Consider the following 16,319-nt stretch of genomic DNA (forward strand, 5'->3'; position numbering starts at 1 on the left):
GTCGCTATCACTTGTACAAGTACATCTACGTAACCTGTAGCGACCGTAGCGATTGCGAGTAGTCTAGTCGGTGAAGTGCCTAATTCAGTATTCTCACTAAGCATGCACACAGTATTAATATACCATCTATATAAATAAAATTATACTTTCGTCTGTACATTGCTCAAAATTATATATTTGCTGGTTACGTTTACGTTTTATACAGAAGCCGAAACAAGCCTTATCTCAACTTCCGTCTGTCTGTCACGGCTCAGAAGGCATTTTACGCGGCTATCTCCTAAAAAAAAACATATCAAGATTCAAATCATTTCAATGTATTTACTGGATTGGCGAGAGTGTCTTTAGCTATTAAAATACAGTATGACCTCCTTACTTTGTTAATGACGGACGTTCAAAACCCCAATTTTGTTCGATTTCTGTCACGTTTTCTCCCAATATTTATCACATACGTCATCTATGAAATAAATAACAGCTGTTTGGATCAAAATTATTTTTTCTAGCTGTCACTGATAGGTTTACATTAAATGTTGTTTACAAATACCGCAACCATTTCAGATCACGACGTTTTGAAAGCAAATCCAAATCAAGTGAGATAAAAAACCTGTTTCCTTCGGTTTCCTTACATAAAGGATTTAATTAATTCGCAAGTGCAATAATGTGTAACCGTAAATAAAATTAAATAACTAGACATGATCCACGTCAGTAACCGGAGATTCATAATTGTAAACATTGCAATGACGAAAAGATGACCGGTGGTGGTGGTGTTGCCAGTCGCTCCAATGTGAACAGTCCGATAAGAAATCATGGTGTGACGTGGTGGCGCCACCAGACTTGGTGTCTTTGAAAATCGCAACCCAGAGCCACCGCATGCTATTGCTGGTCGCGCGGCCAGCCACGCCACCAACGCTCCACCATGGTGGCGACACCGGTGGCGACACTGGTGGCCGGTCAAAATGCGCATGGACCACCAGCTCAGCCCACCAGTGCAGCTGCAGCCACAAAGCTCCAGTTGGACGTCGAAGAGGCAGGTGCTTAGCTTATATATTTTTTTATTTTGTGAAAACATAAGAAAAAAACGTATTTTTTGTACATCCGTTTTTATGAGATATAAGTACCAGAGAGACTTTTTTCATTCACTACCAAGACCTTAGAAATAACCCTGACACGTTTCTCAATTACTACTTACTCAAGAATGAGTGTTTTAAGTTTTGATGAGCTTCTGGGACGTCTGAAAGATAAAATATCTCCAGAAGAAAAACTGCTACTAACGTTGTGGAAAATTAAATAAAAATATTGTTAATATACCATTTATTAATAACACTGTAATACCTTGACTCAATGTATACATTGCAATGACGAAAAGATGTAAATGAAATAGAGTACCTATACATTTTGTTATATCAATAAAATCGTTTCCCCATATTTATTACCTTAACAACTTCAAAAGATTAGTAAACTAGTATACTGAGTAAAGCCCGCTGGTAGCGCTGCCAGTCGTTCCAATGTGAACAGTCCGATAAGAAACCATGGTGCGACGTGGTGGCGCCACCAGACTGGTGTCTTTGAAAATCGCAACCCCGAGCCACCGCATTTCTGGTCGCGCGGCCAGACGCGCCACCAAAGCTCAGTGTGAAGAGTGAAGATGTCCCATTAAATCAATGCTAATGTAACGTAGCCACCATGGTGTCGCCACCGGTGTCACCACCATGGTGGCCCAGTGTGAAGGGGGCCAAGTGGCGGACACATTTGATTTGTATACCAAGAGACGTTAGAATACTACTCAACTAGGTCATAAACCAAACATTTCTCGCTCAGTGAGTGTTTAAACGTAGTAGAGTACAGTTTAAGTAGAGTTAGAAATGGAATAGCTACAGAAATATCAAACTTACCACTCGCTTCTAGGTAGATCTACTAATAATAATGGTTTCTACTAATAATAATGGTTGAACACTTATTGAATAAATGATTATGAATAAATATTTTTGAAGTAAAAGTCATATTGTTTTGGTTATTGATAATCTACGATTTCTTTACATTGACCTTTAAACAAGAAAAAAAACCTATGTATGTTGGCATTAGACTGCGCTGAATACACTTGTTCCTTATCCTCCTATCAGTAGTCATTGTTATCTACGTCAACATGGATCTGTGGAACCTAGGAAGTAACACATAGTGCGATTCATTGACTAGTTTGTAAGTACTGTGCAGTACAGTTACGTCATCTACCACCATCGCAGCCACGCACACTTGTTTGAAGTGACTCATAATTATTTGTAAACAAATCAAGGCGTGTCGGACGTTACACGCTTGCCTATGTAAAATGAGCTTCGGCTGTTTGATGTTAACTCATTTACTCGAATATAACAAAATACTTAATTTTGGGAATGAAAACGATTTCTGTCACTTTTTAAAAGTTGCCGTATAGATAGAGGCATATTTACATGTTTGGGCAGATATAAAATACATAAACCTAATGTGTCTGATATGACAGGTTTTCTTTAAGCAGGATTCGTTTTTAATATATAAATTATTTCTAGGTCTAATTTCTTATACTAGGCCTAAGCCGGTATAGTAAACTAGTCGCTTAGTGTACTATAAACTCAACTTGTATGGTAAAAAAAATTATAAAAGAGGATATTATACTAATATTCCAGACCATTAGGTCTTTTCACAAAGATAAGTCCTCTATCAGAGAAAGTTTCAAACACAAAGGTGCACACAATAATCTGATCGACAAGTGTTGGCTCATCAGGATCGGTTAGGGTTAGACAATGCATGTAACGCGATATGTCACGTAATCAATGTAGAGCAGAGATAAGATTGCACGGTATTGTACATGTCCACGAGCAGAGGTGCAGTGTGTGCATTGTGCAGTCATGGATGATTGGCTTATAGCAAGGATCGATCGATGAACACATTCTACAGTAATAGACGATGCATCACGCATCACGGCTTTAGGGAATACAATGGCTACACACAGCTTGTGCCAAAGGATAAGGAAAACTGAACATGGCTAAATGGGGATTCCCTCGCCACTCCTCGTGGTTATAAAGGACGAGCATTTAGTTTGGTGGAAAGTTTGCTAAGATTGACACATGGGGAATTTAAAAAAATACATGCAAACTCGAGGTACATATTTATTTTAAGAGCGAATTTTTAAGTAAGTTCAATTGTTTATTGAAAATTATAATAATGAACATTTAGCTTTTGTGGCTTAGCTGTATTATTTACAGGGTTGTAGAAGCCTACCTTTGCCGAAAATATTGACGTTCCAAGGGAGGAAGTTGAAGGGGTCGGCTGTGGGGGTGTTGTTGTCGAGGCTGATGGGGGCGGTGCCGTACGCGCGGAACATGGCTGACACAACAAACAGCTGATCACTACACTACACTCGCCGTCACAGCTGACGACCGACTGGCGGGAGAAAGCACGCCACACGCCACAATCAGCTGACTGGCGAGGTTAGGTTAGGCGTGTAGGCCGGTGGCGCCTAGCCAACACAAACTCCCCTCGTGTGTGTTCTGCAGCTTTCCCTCCCTAGGACGTAATGCATCTGTGGTACGTGGGTTTGACTCGGTTAGAGTGAGTCATTATGGGAGAATTGGCAAATTTAAAATAACAACGAAACCGTGTTAAAGCCAGGGTCATATTGAAAGAAATTTTAACAATATAGTCAACACCAAGTATGAGCAATACTTGCTACACGAGTAAATCCACTTAAATGAGTTGCTACGAGGAACACAAAAAACTTATGTTGTTTTAAATTAAGTTTAAAAATCTAAAATTAGACGAGGGGACGTTTTTGAGAATTTTGTGCAAAACCCCCTACTATATTTTTAGGACATTTTAGCAAAATTGTAATTTATACCATGAAAATCTCTCAAATCCGTATTGTTTTATATTACGAAATAGAACCAGCGCCCTATTGTATCATGGCTTTATTATTGTGAGTAGGAATAGACTAAGAACGTGAACAAATAAACTCCAGGGTAAAGTTCTAAAGAATAAAAATCGAAGGAAAAGTACGACATCAACAGTTTGGTGCTTAACACTTTTAATTGGACCAGATTTAAATTGGAAAGACAGAATAAAAGCTGAAACAGAACCAGCAAAAGGTGCTGTTAAATGTTGTTTATTTGTAATTAAAGGGAAATTACAAAAGTGTTTGTACAAGTTTAGTCGTATGAGAGGCATCCCATCCTGGTATCCAAAAGTCAATGCTTCTAACACTCTTGTCAGGTTCAAGGAACCAAAGTTTTGGTGAAAACAATTTATTGATACATTGAAGGTTTTCCCAACATTTACACTATTTCAGATTCTCCAAAACAAATGTAATTGCAAACCCCATCGTCCAGTACCAGCGACACTGTATCTTGCTTGCATCACTCGCGCCGCTCCGGCTGGTCATATTTTACGCGATTTCACGTCAACTGTCATCCAATTTTCGTCGCAACTCCCGCTGCAACGCGACCGCAGCCCGCGCTTCCCTTGTAATTAAACTGTGGCCGTGAGATTGCGCTGTCAGTCGTCACTGTGACATGAAACTACCATAGCATTCAACAAGTAACGCCACACTTAAGATACACGGTTATGTGCGATTACCAACTGAAGAATTCACTCCACACAATTTGAGCCGTAAAGTTTGATGAAAACAGTATAACTTATTTAGTTTACAGCAACTATAGCTAATAGCAGGATATAATAATAATGAAGGGTTCATTAGTTTGCAATATAAAGATAATAGCACTAAACATCACTAGGCAATGTGTTAAGACATGATGCAATTACAGTTTCCGCAGCGTTAGAGTTATAAAAAGGGCTTTTGAAATTAAACGGGTGACGTTATGTAGATGGTAATGAATTTGCCCAATTATTAAACCACGTGGTGTAACAGCGCACGACGGCGAGGTACAAACTGGACAGCCACGCAGTAGAATGACAACTTCAATACTGTCACTGTATACTTCTCTACACCAGCAGCTACACAGGCGGAGTTGTAATGGTTACTGATACGATACCAGATATCAGCTAACAGCCGTCGTTAGTGTAGGTAGACAGTTTACAATAACACGTTATCTGATCAATACTGTCACTGTATACTTCTCTACACCAGCAGCTACACAGGCGGAGTTGTAATGGTTACTGATACGATACCAGATATCAGCTAACAGCCGTCGTTAGTGTAGGTAGACAGTTTACAATAACACGTTATCTGATCAATACTGTCACTGTATACTTCTCTACACCAGCAGCTACACAGGCGGAGTTGTAATGGTTACTGATACGATACCAGATATCAGCTAACAGCCGTCGTTAGTGTAGGTAGACAGTTTACAATAACACGTTATCTGATCAATACTGTCACTGTATACTTCTCTACACCAGCAGCTACATAGGCGGAGTTGTAATGGTTACTGATACGATACCAGATATCAGCTAACGGCTGTCGTTAGTGTAGGTAGACAGTTTACAATAACACGTTATCTGATCAATACTGTCACTGTATACTTCTCTACACCAGCAGCTACATAGGCGGAGTTGTAATGGTTACTGATACGATACCAGATATCAGCTAACAGCCGTCGTTAGTGTAGGTAGACAGTTTACAATAACACGTTATCTGGTCAATACCGACACTGTATACGTCTCGCCACTCTCTTCATAGAACGCACACCATAAACTTAAAATCTGATATGCATGTTGCATGAGCTACACAAACCCGCCCAGGCTCTCTATAACAACTGCATCCACTACAGACCTTGTTGGGGAACCGGTGATGTAAGAATCTGCGAACAATCCTTGCATCAATCAGGAATCGATCTCCAAGGTCCATCGTACTTAGCTTTGTCTGGGTTTAATGTAATTTACAAGAGAAATTACAACCGGGTTTCCAACTTAAACGACAGTTCTTGCGTACGTGTGAAATGTCTCGCATAAATTAATAGTTAAACGATTTAAGATGGACATAGCTTACTTTTTGGTATGTTGTTTTTTGTATTCTAAAAAGATATTTGTTTGAAATTCCAGACATTTACAGAAATACGAAATTTCACTACTTCTAAGGTAGCAAGAAATGTAAATAGCTTTTTTCCCTATATGGGAAATTCACTAAAAGAGGAGAATATTTTTATTTCCCCCAACATAACGGTGCAGTCTTTAAAGTTTATTCAAATAATAAAGGATCATCAGTTACCGGTGCTTAACGATTTCTAGTAATATCAAGCAAAACAATATATACGTTCAATGCGTCTTGTCAAAACAATATACGTTGACCACTATTAGCACGGTATGAAATAGTTTTCCCCTTGGACAATTATTAAAACTAGACATTATTTTAGTAAACATTGTTAATTTTGTTCTCTTTTCCTCTAGTCAGTATCGGGCACTAAGTGGCGACACTCGACAGTTACGCTGGACCCCTCGGCCCGTGAAGCGGCGACAATTCCGGGTTCCGCATAAAAAAAACTGGCGGACACGGACGTTTCACCGCCACTGCTCCGGTCTGTGTCAGGGATTGTGTGAATGTGAATTTCTTGTAACACTTACATGCAAAACTAAGAGCAACGTTATTTTATGATAAAAGTGAAATAGATTTAATTAAAATGCAAAAGACCTCCAGGCCTGCGATTCTAGAATTTAATATAACATCCCACAAGCTTACAAGGTTATAATAGTTTATCTAAATAATATTACCAGGGGACCAAGCATTGCTCGAGGTGTTTAATTTGATCAAGAGCATTCATAGAAATGTCCTTTTCCTTTGTACTGTATTTTATAATTTGCTACTGTACTGTGGATGATTTGTTACAAGCATTATGTTACAATCCATTTGTTTACATTTTCGTAAAACTGTCATAGCTACTTGATAGTCCATAAGAATAATATTAAAAATATTAAAATATCATCGTTTTTAGTGAAAAACGAATTTTCCCAGAACAGAGCATGGATATTGTTTTTAGCATAAAACTAAGATATGTATTACAAATTGGAGGAAATCATATGCAGTATGCAGCCTGGCCGTGCCCATGCGCATTAGGATTTAAGGATTTAATGTTAGAAAATATAAAACTGGAAGTACTGTACTTCTATCTCACAACGTAAAAAAAACTAAGTTGATAACAATGTGAATGTCTGTCAATGCTGGAGCAGCGTACATTGGACATCGACGACACACGTTACCAGCAACCTCGCAATAAGCAGTGATACAGTCAAGTGCACATTGGACATCGACGACACACGTTACCAGCAACCTCGCAATAAGCAGTGATACAGTCAAGTGCACATTGGATATCGACGACACACGTTACCAGCAACCTCGCAATAAGCAGTGATACAGTCAAGTGCACATTCGACATCGACGACACACGTTACAAGCAACCTCGCAATAAGCAGTGATACAGTCAAGTGCACATTGGATATCGACGACACACGTTACCAGCAACCTCGCAATAAGCAGTGATACAGTCAAGTGGACATTCGACATCGACGACACACGTTACCAGCAACCTCGCAATGAGCAGTGATACAGTCAAGTGCACATTGGATATCGACGACCCACGTTACCAGCAACCTCGCAATAAGCAGTGATACAGTCAAGTGCACATTGGATATCGACGACACACGTTACCAACAACCTCGCAATAAGCAGTGATACAGTCAAGTGCACATTGGACATCGACGACACACGTTACCAGCAACCTCGCAATAAGCAGTGATACAGTCAAGTGCACATTCCATGGCGTACATCTACTGTAACGACCAAGGCTGACAAGTCACACGACATTGTTATACCAAATCATGTGGAATATCCGCTAAACGTGTCACGTGACGTGCATTCATACTACAGCTAAGGTAGACATTTCATATGGGCCAGCTAGTTGTTACAATTCAGTAACTAATAACAACGTAGTTGAATGAGCCACTCGTAGAATACTACAGCTGAGGTAGACATATTATATGGAGCAGGTAGTTGTTACAATTCAGTAACTAATAACAACGTAGTTGAATGAGCCACTCGTAGAATACTACAGCTGTGGTAGACATATTATATGGACCAGGTAGTTGTCACAATTCAGTAACTAATAACAACGTAGTTGAATGAGCCACTCGTAGAATACTACAGCTGAGGTAGACATATTATATGGAGCAGGTAGTTGTTACAATTCAGTAACTAATAACAACGTAGTTGAATGAGCCACTCGTAGAATACTACAGCTGAGGTAGACATATTATATGGAGCAGGTAGTTGTTACAATTCAGTAACTAATAACAACGTAGTTGAATGAGCCACTCGTAGAATACTACAGCTGAGGTAGACATATTATATGGACCAGGTAGTTGTCACAATTCAGTAACTAATAACAACGTAGTAGAATGAGCCACTCGTAGAATACTACAGCTGTGGTAGACATATTATATGGACCAGGTAGTTGTCACAATTCAGTAACTAATAACAACGTAGTAGAATGAGCCACTCGTAGAATGCTACAGCTGTGGTAGACATATTATATGGAGCAGGTAGTTGTTACAATTCAGTAACTAATAACAACGTAGTTGAATGAGCCACTCGTAGAATACTACAGCTGAGGTAGACATATTATATGGAGCAGGTAGTTGTTACAATTCAGTAACCAATAACAACGTAGTTGAATGAGCCACTCGTAGAATACTACAGCTGAGGTAGACATATTATATGGAGCAGGTAGTTGTTACAATTCAGTAACTAATAACAACGTAGTTGAATGAGCCACTCGTAGAATACAAAGCTGAGGTAGACATATTATATGGAGCAGGTAGTTGTTACAATTCAGTAACTAATAACAACGTAGTTGAATGAGCCACTCGTAGAATACTACAGCTGAGGTAGACATATTATATGGAGCAGGTAGTTGTTACAATTCAGTAACTAATAACAACGTAGTTGAATGAGCCACTCGTAGAATACTACAGCTGAGGTAGACATATTATATGGAGCAGGTAGTTGTTACAATTCAGTAACTAATAACAACGTAGTTGAATGAGCCACTCGTAGAATACTACAGCTGAGGTAGACATATTATATGGAGCAGGTAGTTGTTACAATTCAGTAACTAATAACAACGTAGTTGAATGAGCCACTCGTAGAATACAAAGCTGACTCAAATTATATTTTCTCCTTAGTTTTTCTTATCGAGATGATTGTGGTACATTAAAGTACGATAGCTTACACTCAAATCGGCGTTCTCTGTCAGTGGTTCAAATTAACTAGATACATCCATAAAAAAAAAAAAAAAAAAAAAAAAAAAAACAGGATATAATTTAAACCTAAATTGAAAATTTGTAATATTGGGCCATGGGCTTTGCATAAAAAATATATAGCAACAAAAACGTAAATGCAATCTTAAAATGTTCAAGTTTTTATGAAATAATTAATGAAAATCAATCCCCTCGTAATCAATCCTAATCGCAACACTGAGAAATAAAATTCTTATAGGTATAGCTTTTTTTAAATTTCTTTGTCGATTTGGTCTATGAAATAGTATATTTCGTACCTAGGGCCGAAAATGAGGTTTTGCCTGCTCGAGATTGTTTTTAAGTTCGAGACGAAGTCGAGAACTTAAATCGATTGAGAGCTGCAAAACCATTTCGGCCCGTGGTACGAACGCTATTTTTCACCACACTATACCCTATTACCACTATTCACCACTATAATAATGCACACTGATAGTCAACACAACTACAACTTTAAGGTTATGTAAAGAAATAATTTGAGGAATCAGCAAAAATAAAAATAAATAGTTGCTAGGCAACGGCGACAATAACACAATTCTATTGCAATGCTATGGATTTTGATTGTGTATTTAAAATGCATTCATGTTTTAAGTAAGTAAGCGGACAGCTGATTTTGCGGCCCCGGCCTGTAAAAACCTGCTCGGTCCCCAAATTTCGATGACAGCTGGCATGGCCAGCAAAACGTAACTTTCAGCCACCAATTAACGTATGTAATACAGCCAAAAACATCATAGTGTGGTGAAAAAGGCTATTTTAACACGGTTAGTTTCCATCCATGCGATAATATGATTGCAATCACAAGATAGCTTCTGGTTATATGGCATTTTGGGAAACAATCCTACACTAGTTTATGATTTTACCTCGTAACAAATCAAACAAAGTGAATTTGCATTAACTTATACGAATTTGAAAACGTCTCCATAGTAAGGAATTTTTAGACTTTGAAATAAAGCTATTATAATGGACTGGCATTTTGGGAAACAATCCTACACTAGTTTATGATTTTACCTCGTAACAAATCAAACAAAGTGAATTTGCATTAACTTATATGAATTTGAAAACGTCTCCATAGTAAGGAATTTTTAGACTTTGAAATAAAGCTATTATAATGGACTATATAAGTCCACCACGCATCTTAGCTTCGGTAAAATTATGAAGAGAACCACAGCAAAAGTAAGAAGTAATTAGATAATCCAATATTTTGTTAAGTCTATCAGTTATTTCATTCGGAATATAATTCTCAAATGAAAATATAGTTTTACTGACCACAGGTATCATTAACATTTTCTAACAAGTATTTGATTCTAACTAACGTCATATTTATTCAGTAGAAGTTTTTTTCCTGTGTTCTGTGCAAGAGGGCTATTTGTAAATAGAAATTGCCAGTAAACCGCGATTTTAAATTAATAGAAATTAAAATCAGAAAGCTTCAAAGTAATAAGTTTAACAATAAACCATTGCAGTAATAGTACGGTAAAACTACACACCATAAAATTCAACTCGTCAGGCTTACTAAGCTAAGCGGAGAGTGGAGAGGTTGTATTTAGTGATTACCTGAAGACTGGGGAACAAAAGGTCTAAGAACTCTTGACGTCTGAGAGCTCTTACCTGCAATCAGACAAAGCTATTAGCATAATGACGACACCAATTAGACTGACATATCTTTGGCAGGGACAGGGATGATGGGCTGGTGGTAGACTATGAGAGTGACTTGCGAGGTGTGGCTTGTGGAGAGCACTGTTGTCTGCTGCAGATTGACGGGACCAGGAAATGTCATAATAACTGAGGAGAGGACAAGACAAAAGCGAAAAAGTGTTCTACATTTCCTTAAAAACTAACCTACAGCGATATTATCATTGAGTAGAGTTTTTAACATGAGTAGGTACTTAACAATCAATTTACCTTAACAATCAATTAACCGATATCCAATAGTTTTAATAGTTCAACGGTATTTTAGAAAAAAATGATAGTGGAAATGGGGGCAGTTTTGAAACCAATGAAGCAGTAACTTATAATGCCATTTGACCCTTTAATTTGATAAATCTATTTTCTTCCATCTTGCTTAGCCTATGCGCTGGACTATAATAAAGTGTACAGTTAATTTCCGTTGGAAGCTTACTCTGAGCTAAGGTTCAGCAGAAGCATGAGTCATGAACGAGGCTATGCGAAGGCAACATTCGTCTGAAAGAATGGCAAATCACCTTGATAAATTCATCGCTTTGGCGGGCTGCAAAGCTGTTAAGCTTCTTGTGTTTCTCCCTAAAAGATTATCCTTACATCAAACAAGAGTTAACTCTGTTCCAAAACCTACCTGAGATTTATCTTTGATAAATAAGTCACTACATTAGATTTTCCTCCTTCCTTAAGGCGGCTTTTAATAATGCAATTAGGTGATTGTTGCCTTTATAACAGACGACTGCGGTGAGTGTTTGATGGTTTATCTACCATTCGCACAGTACACTGCTGTAATCAAGGACTGTCATCGACTTGTGGAAACCGAAACGCACTTGAAGAGTTATAACGTATAAGGGACTGTAAGCTATATTAAAGTACTAAATTTGAGATCAATTAAAATAAAAGTAACACGAAGTTTACAAAAGGTTTCTTTTCAGAAAATACTCATTAATCTAAAGTGTGATCTATTTTTATATCGAGTAGTCATCCCCTTATACAACATTGTCCGTTTTGGGTGTCCAACTGTGGTAAATGACATCGTCTGGATGCATGAGGTCCTTTTATTTGTGATGGAAAATGAAAGAAATGCGAAGCTGCAAAGAACTTGCGGCTCCAAGACGCCTGAGTAGCGCGATAAAAGAGGCCAATCCGTGTCGTAAAAGACTGATTTCCATGTGAACTTCCTCTCATCACCTCGGAGAGGACATCCAACTGGAGATAAGTTGTGAAGTACATTACCAAACATTCACTTTATTCATCAGTTAACGTGTTTAATGGTCTATAAAATTAGTGCTTATTGCAACTATTGTCATATATTACTATTTAAACAGCATTTAAATTATTCATTTTGAATTTTAGAATACAGTAGTTAGTTTTTTTATCAAGAAACTTTTTAGCAAATTTCCCTATAGTAGCTAGTAGTAGGAAGTAGCTATTACCGTAGGTGGCACGGTATGACCTGGAGCGGGGACCGATATACTTTTTCATTTGGATGTTCCTAGAGGCCAAAAACGCTATTCGTTTCAAATCGTTCGATGGCTATATATATATATTAATATACATACATATATATTATATGCGAGCGTAAACTCGATATCTGAGTATTTTTTCAGATTTTTATGAAATTTGGCTGGAAGGTAGGGCGGGATCAACTTGGATAAGTTGGCGAACCAGCATGATCGGACCATGGGAACGGGGTTTTGTGGAGGGTTTTACGGGGTAAAAATCGCTTTTTCTAATGTTTCACCCCCAAAACATAAAATTTATCAATTTTCCTTCAAACCATCTTAAACAGCTTAGAAAAGCAAATTAAAGTGTTATTACGGCCATTGGCTTCGAACAAATATTAAATTTAAAATGGCAATGTTATTTTTATGGAGTATAAGTAAACTGTTGTAATTTGCTTGTTTGTTGATACATTTTGATCAAACTTGGCAAATTTGTTTATTTTATTCTAAGTTATGTTTAATAAAGAACACACATTATAACCCTTCCTGTAACAGTAAACTTAGGAAGGTTACTTGTTAAACCTAATGTTATTTATATAGATTTAATTGAAATCCAATCAGGCAAATGGAAAGTCGCTTAATCTGCAGGAGCGGGTGTATTATATTTCCTGATGTCTGAACGTTTGTAACTCTGGTTTAAAACATCATAAGGAATTCAGATATATAATCTCGTTATGGGTTCGTTAAATTAATGAAGGTGGCAATACTGTATTGAATTGATTCACTGTGACAGGTCAGAGCAACCAACAATGTATGTATTACAGGATCTTCATTACAGCACAATGCCGTGCTAATGGACTAACCAATTACTGTTGTGTCTCTATAGCGCTGAACTGTCATGAGTTATTGTATTGCGTATAACGAATTACCCCGTATTATACAATTCATCAATAACCTTCCATGATTGCACAACACAATATCAATCCAGTAGCTCCTGAGATATTTTAAATTGTATATTTTAAGGTACAAACACTCTAGGAAATCGTGATTAAATTCAAGATACTCATACGTTAATTTAATTTTAATACTTTTTTTTTGTTTTTACGCCAAAAACACATGGTTATTTAATGGGTTTCTTGGTATTCACTCACATAAATGGAAAATGGGTTTTAAATTAACAGATTATTTTCTTTAAGAACATTAAACGCGACAACTAACATTTAATCGGGTTCAACAGAAACACGAAGACATCCTATGTCTTCCATAAATAACAAGACCCATTGTGCAATGTGGACCCATGGGTGTTTTCTGGACTGTCTATTGACTGTACTCACGACAGTAAAAGTTTCCGAACAACTACTATATACGCTACTATACTACTAGATACTAGAAGTACAACTACTATCGTATAACAGATGGAATATATTTTAACTTGAGAATTGTTTCAAGAGTTAATTTAGCGCATACGCACGCGGTTAAACACTAAACAGCCAACGAAGCAGAAATACTTTTGTAAAGAGTGTCCTTTAATATTAACAATTTAGTTAGAGATGCTTGATCTTATTTAATCATTTTTAATAAATTAATTTAACTATTTACTCGGTTAATTTTTTTATTTTTATAAAATAAAATATAAAAAAAAACTTCTCAGTTAGTTTGTTTTGCCAAATTGAATAAACCTTTTTCTTATATAAACACTACCTTCGTCTGAAAATAATTGGTACACTATCGGATACATAAGTATTTTAAAACGTATGTATTAAAAAAATTACTGTCGAAAAAAGCAATCTACATGAAAGAACTACATACAAAATGGAAGGATTATCTTACATCTCGTCGTTTTGTAAAAGTAACAAGCGAGATTTGGATTTACAATGCAAAGGAAACAGTCTTGAGACTAAAGTTTGTAGCTTTGAGAAGAAGCTAGCTTCTAAAATGAGTCTACCTAACTGTTGTAGGGACACATTGGGAGTGGGAGACCTAGTGCTAGTGTAGTACAATAATCACTCCTTGAGCTGACAGAGGATTCCGTCAGTCATATCTAAATACCTAACTGTTGTAGGGACACATTGGGAGTGGGAGACCTAGTGCTAGTGTAGTACAATAATCACTCCTTGAGCTGACAGAGGATTCCGTCAGTCATATCTAAATACCTAACTGTTGTAGGGACACATTGGGAGTGGGAGACCTAGTGCTAGTGTAGTACAATAATCACTCCTTGAGCTGACAGAGGATTCCGTCAGTCATATCTAAATTATTAAATGCCCATAAAAATGAAAAAGGCCCTTGGCAATTTGGAAAAATTATGAAATGATGAATATGGAATTTAAATACATATATCGTAAAATCGGAATGCGAAAGGAGTTACGAATAGCTCATCTGAGCAAAGTAGAAAGAAAATATTTTTTATCACTCCGTATGAAAAGTAGTTATTTCCGATGAAAGCTCTGATATACAAGAAAAATATTGTTTTTTAAGCCCTAATTTAGAGCAAGAGAAAAACTATCAGCTGATTTTCCCTTGCTCTAAATCATTTCACAACTAGCCCTCTACAGGCACTAGTGTATATTTACAATTTATCTTTATTATTAAATCGGCTGTTTTACTGCTTTAACAATCTAAATGAACACAGCTATATATGCTAGTTTTGCTGTGTTTTAGCAACGGTTTTTAGCTTGTATAGTTTGGCCGCTTAGAAAGCGACCTCCTCCAGCATTGGTTTAGCATTAGCGCGGAGGTCGTTTTCTAAGCGGCCGAACTAGTGCGTGTTTACTGCATAATAAACATAACATAAGCTTGAACAATTGTTTACGTTTTGATGTAGGTTTGCTATAACCAATTCGCTTTTATTTTGTATTAAAATAACTTTCATTAGGAAATATAATGTTTTTTTTTTTAAATTTAACTAAGGCCTGTTATTCTGTTTGTGAACATTTTCGCGTTGTGATAAAAAGTATCGTTTATAGCTTGTAACGAACGTGATTTGTCGGCACTTGCTTCAATTATCCAAGTCCTCGGCCTCCCTTCCTGTAACCATTGACAATATACATCTACAAAAAAGAGTAGTGTGGTAAAGTAGAGGTATATTGTCAATGGGAAAACTAACTTCCACATCTTATATTTGCCTCAAACGAAATTTGGTGTTGCCTTGCACATGCAACTCAAGCGAACACCGGGAAATGCCACTATCGATACTAGTAAAGAAATGTACTATTCCTAACCAAAGTAGACATGTGACATATAATTTTTTTAGAAAATATCAGATTTAAAAATGTAAATTAACAAGCTCTATTGTTTACATTCTCCGTAGCAGCAAACCTATGTACTCGTTTAATCTAATGTCATTTTAACGGGGAATAAAATATGTCTCGTGTTTGAAAATTTTTCTGTCAAAATCCAATCAGGAAATTAGAATTTGCTTCGTCTGCAGGTTTGCTGTGGCGGGGGGTTATGTTATTACACACTGCATGGACGATCGCACCGAATTGACGAAACGCGTAAAAGCGGACAAACGTTTGCTGCTTGGAGCTTGGATTGAAAAGCGGAAATGTTTATTCAGTTGTCGATGGCCCTCGAAATTGATGGAAGAAGAGGAGTGATCTGATTGATGGAGAATGGCGCTGGGCATGATGGAGCATTGAACAGCCAAACAACACGGGACTAATTGTTCCTTGACAATCACAAACACCCAACAATCCAAGGCGCACTTACAATAAATAGTATAGTAATGTAATAGTGTGTTACCTTCACCACAGTTAGCACGTCATGGGTAATGTTGATTTGAAAAAAAATACGACCAGATGTCATAAAATGAAACGCATAGATAAAAGTAAATCCAGATGATTAGGAAACCACAGACCGTTTACTCGACATACTGTAGAACTATCAATTAATGAATTTAATCATTGTTCTATCCAAAACTCCAAATAG

General features: G+C 37.2%; 1 protein-coding gene across 2 annotated transcripts in view; it reads right to left on the reverse strand.

Annotated features, from left to right (window-relative positions):
* LOC128983094 (translational regulator orb2) overlaps window positions 1-16,319 on the reverse strand; it is a 734,652-nt gene that overhangs the window by 192,151 nt on the left and 526,182 nt on the right. Inside the window, exon 1 of one of the 2 annotated variants that reach the window (XM_054402253.1) lies at window positions 3,250-3,395. The exons of the other annotated variant lie outside the window; for it this stretch is intronic. Coding sequence (XP_054258228.1) covers window positions 3,250-3,352 — 103 coding nt within the window. The 5' untranslated portion in view covers window positions 3,353-3,395. Of the gene's footprint in view, window positions 1-3,249; window positions 3,396-16,319 lie in introns of those variants that run through there. 2 annotated transcript variants of the gene reach the window in all.

The sequence above is a fragment of the Macrosteles quadrilineatus genome, unplaced genomic scaffold, assembly GCF_028750875.1.
Source record: "Macrosteles quadrilineatus isolate MER2022 unplaced genomic scaffold, UCM_ALF_1.0 Scaffold_1__1_contigs__length_201487025, whole genome shotgun sequence".
NCBI classification, from domain to species: Eukaryota; Metazoa; Arthropoda; class Insecta; order Hemiptera; family Cicadellidae; genus Macrosteles; species Macrosteles quadrilineatus.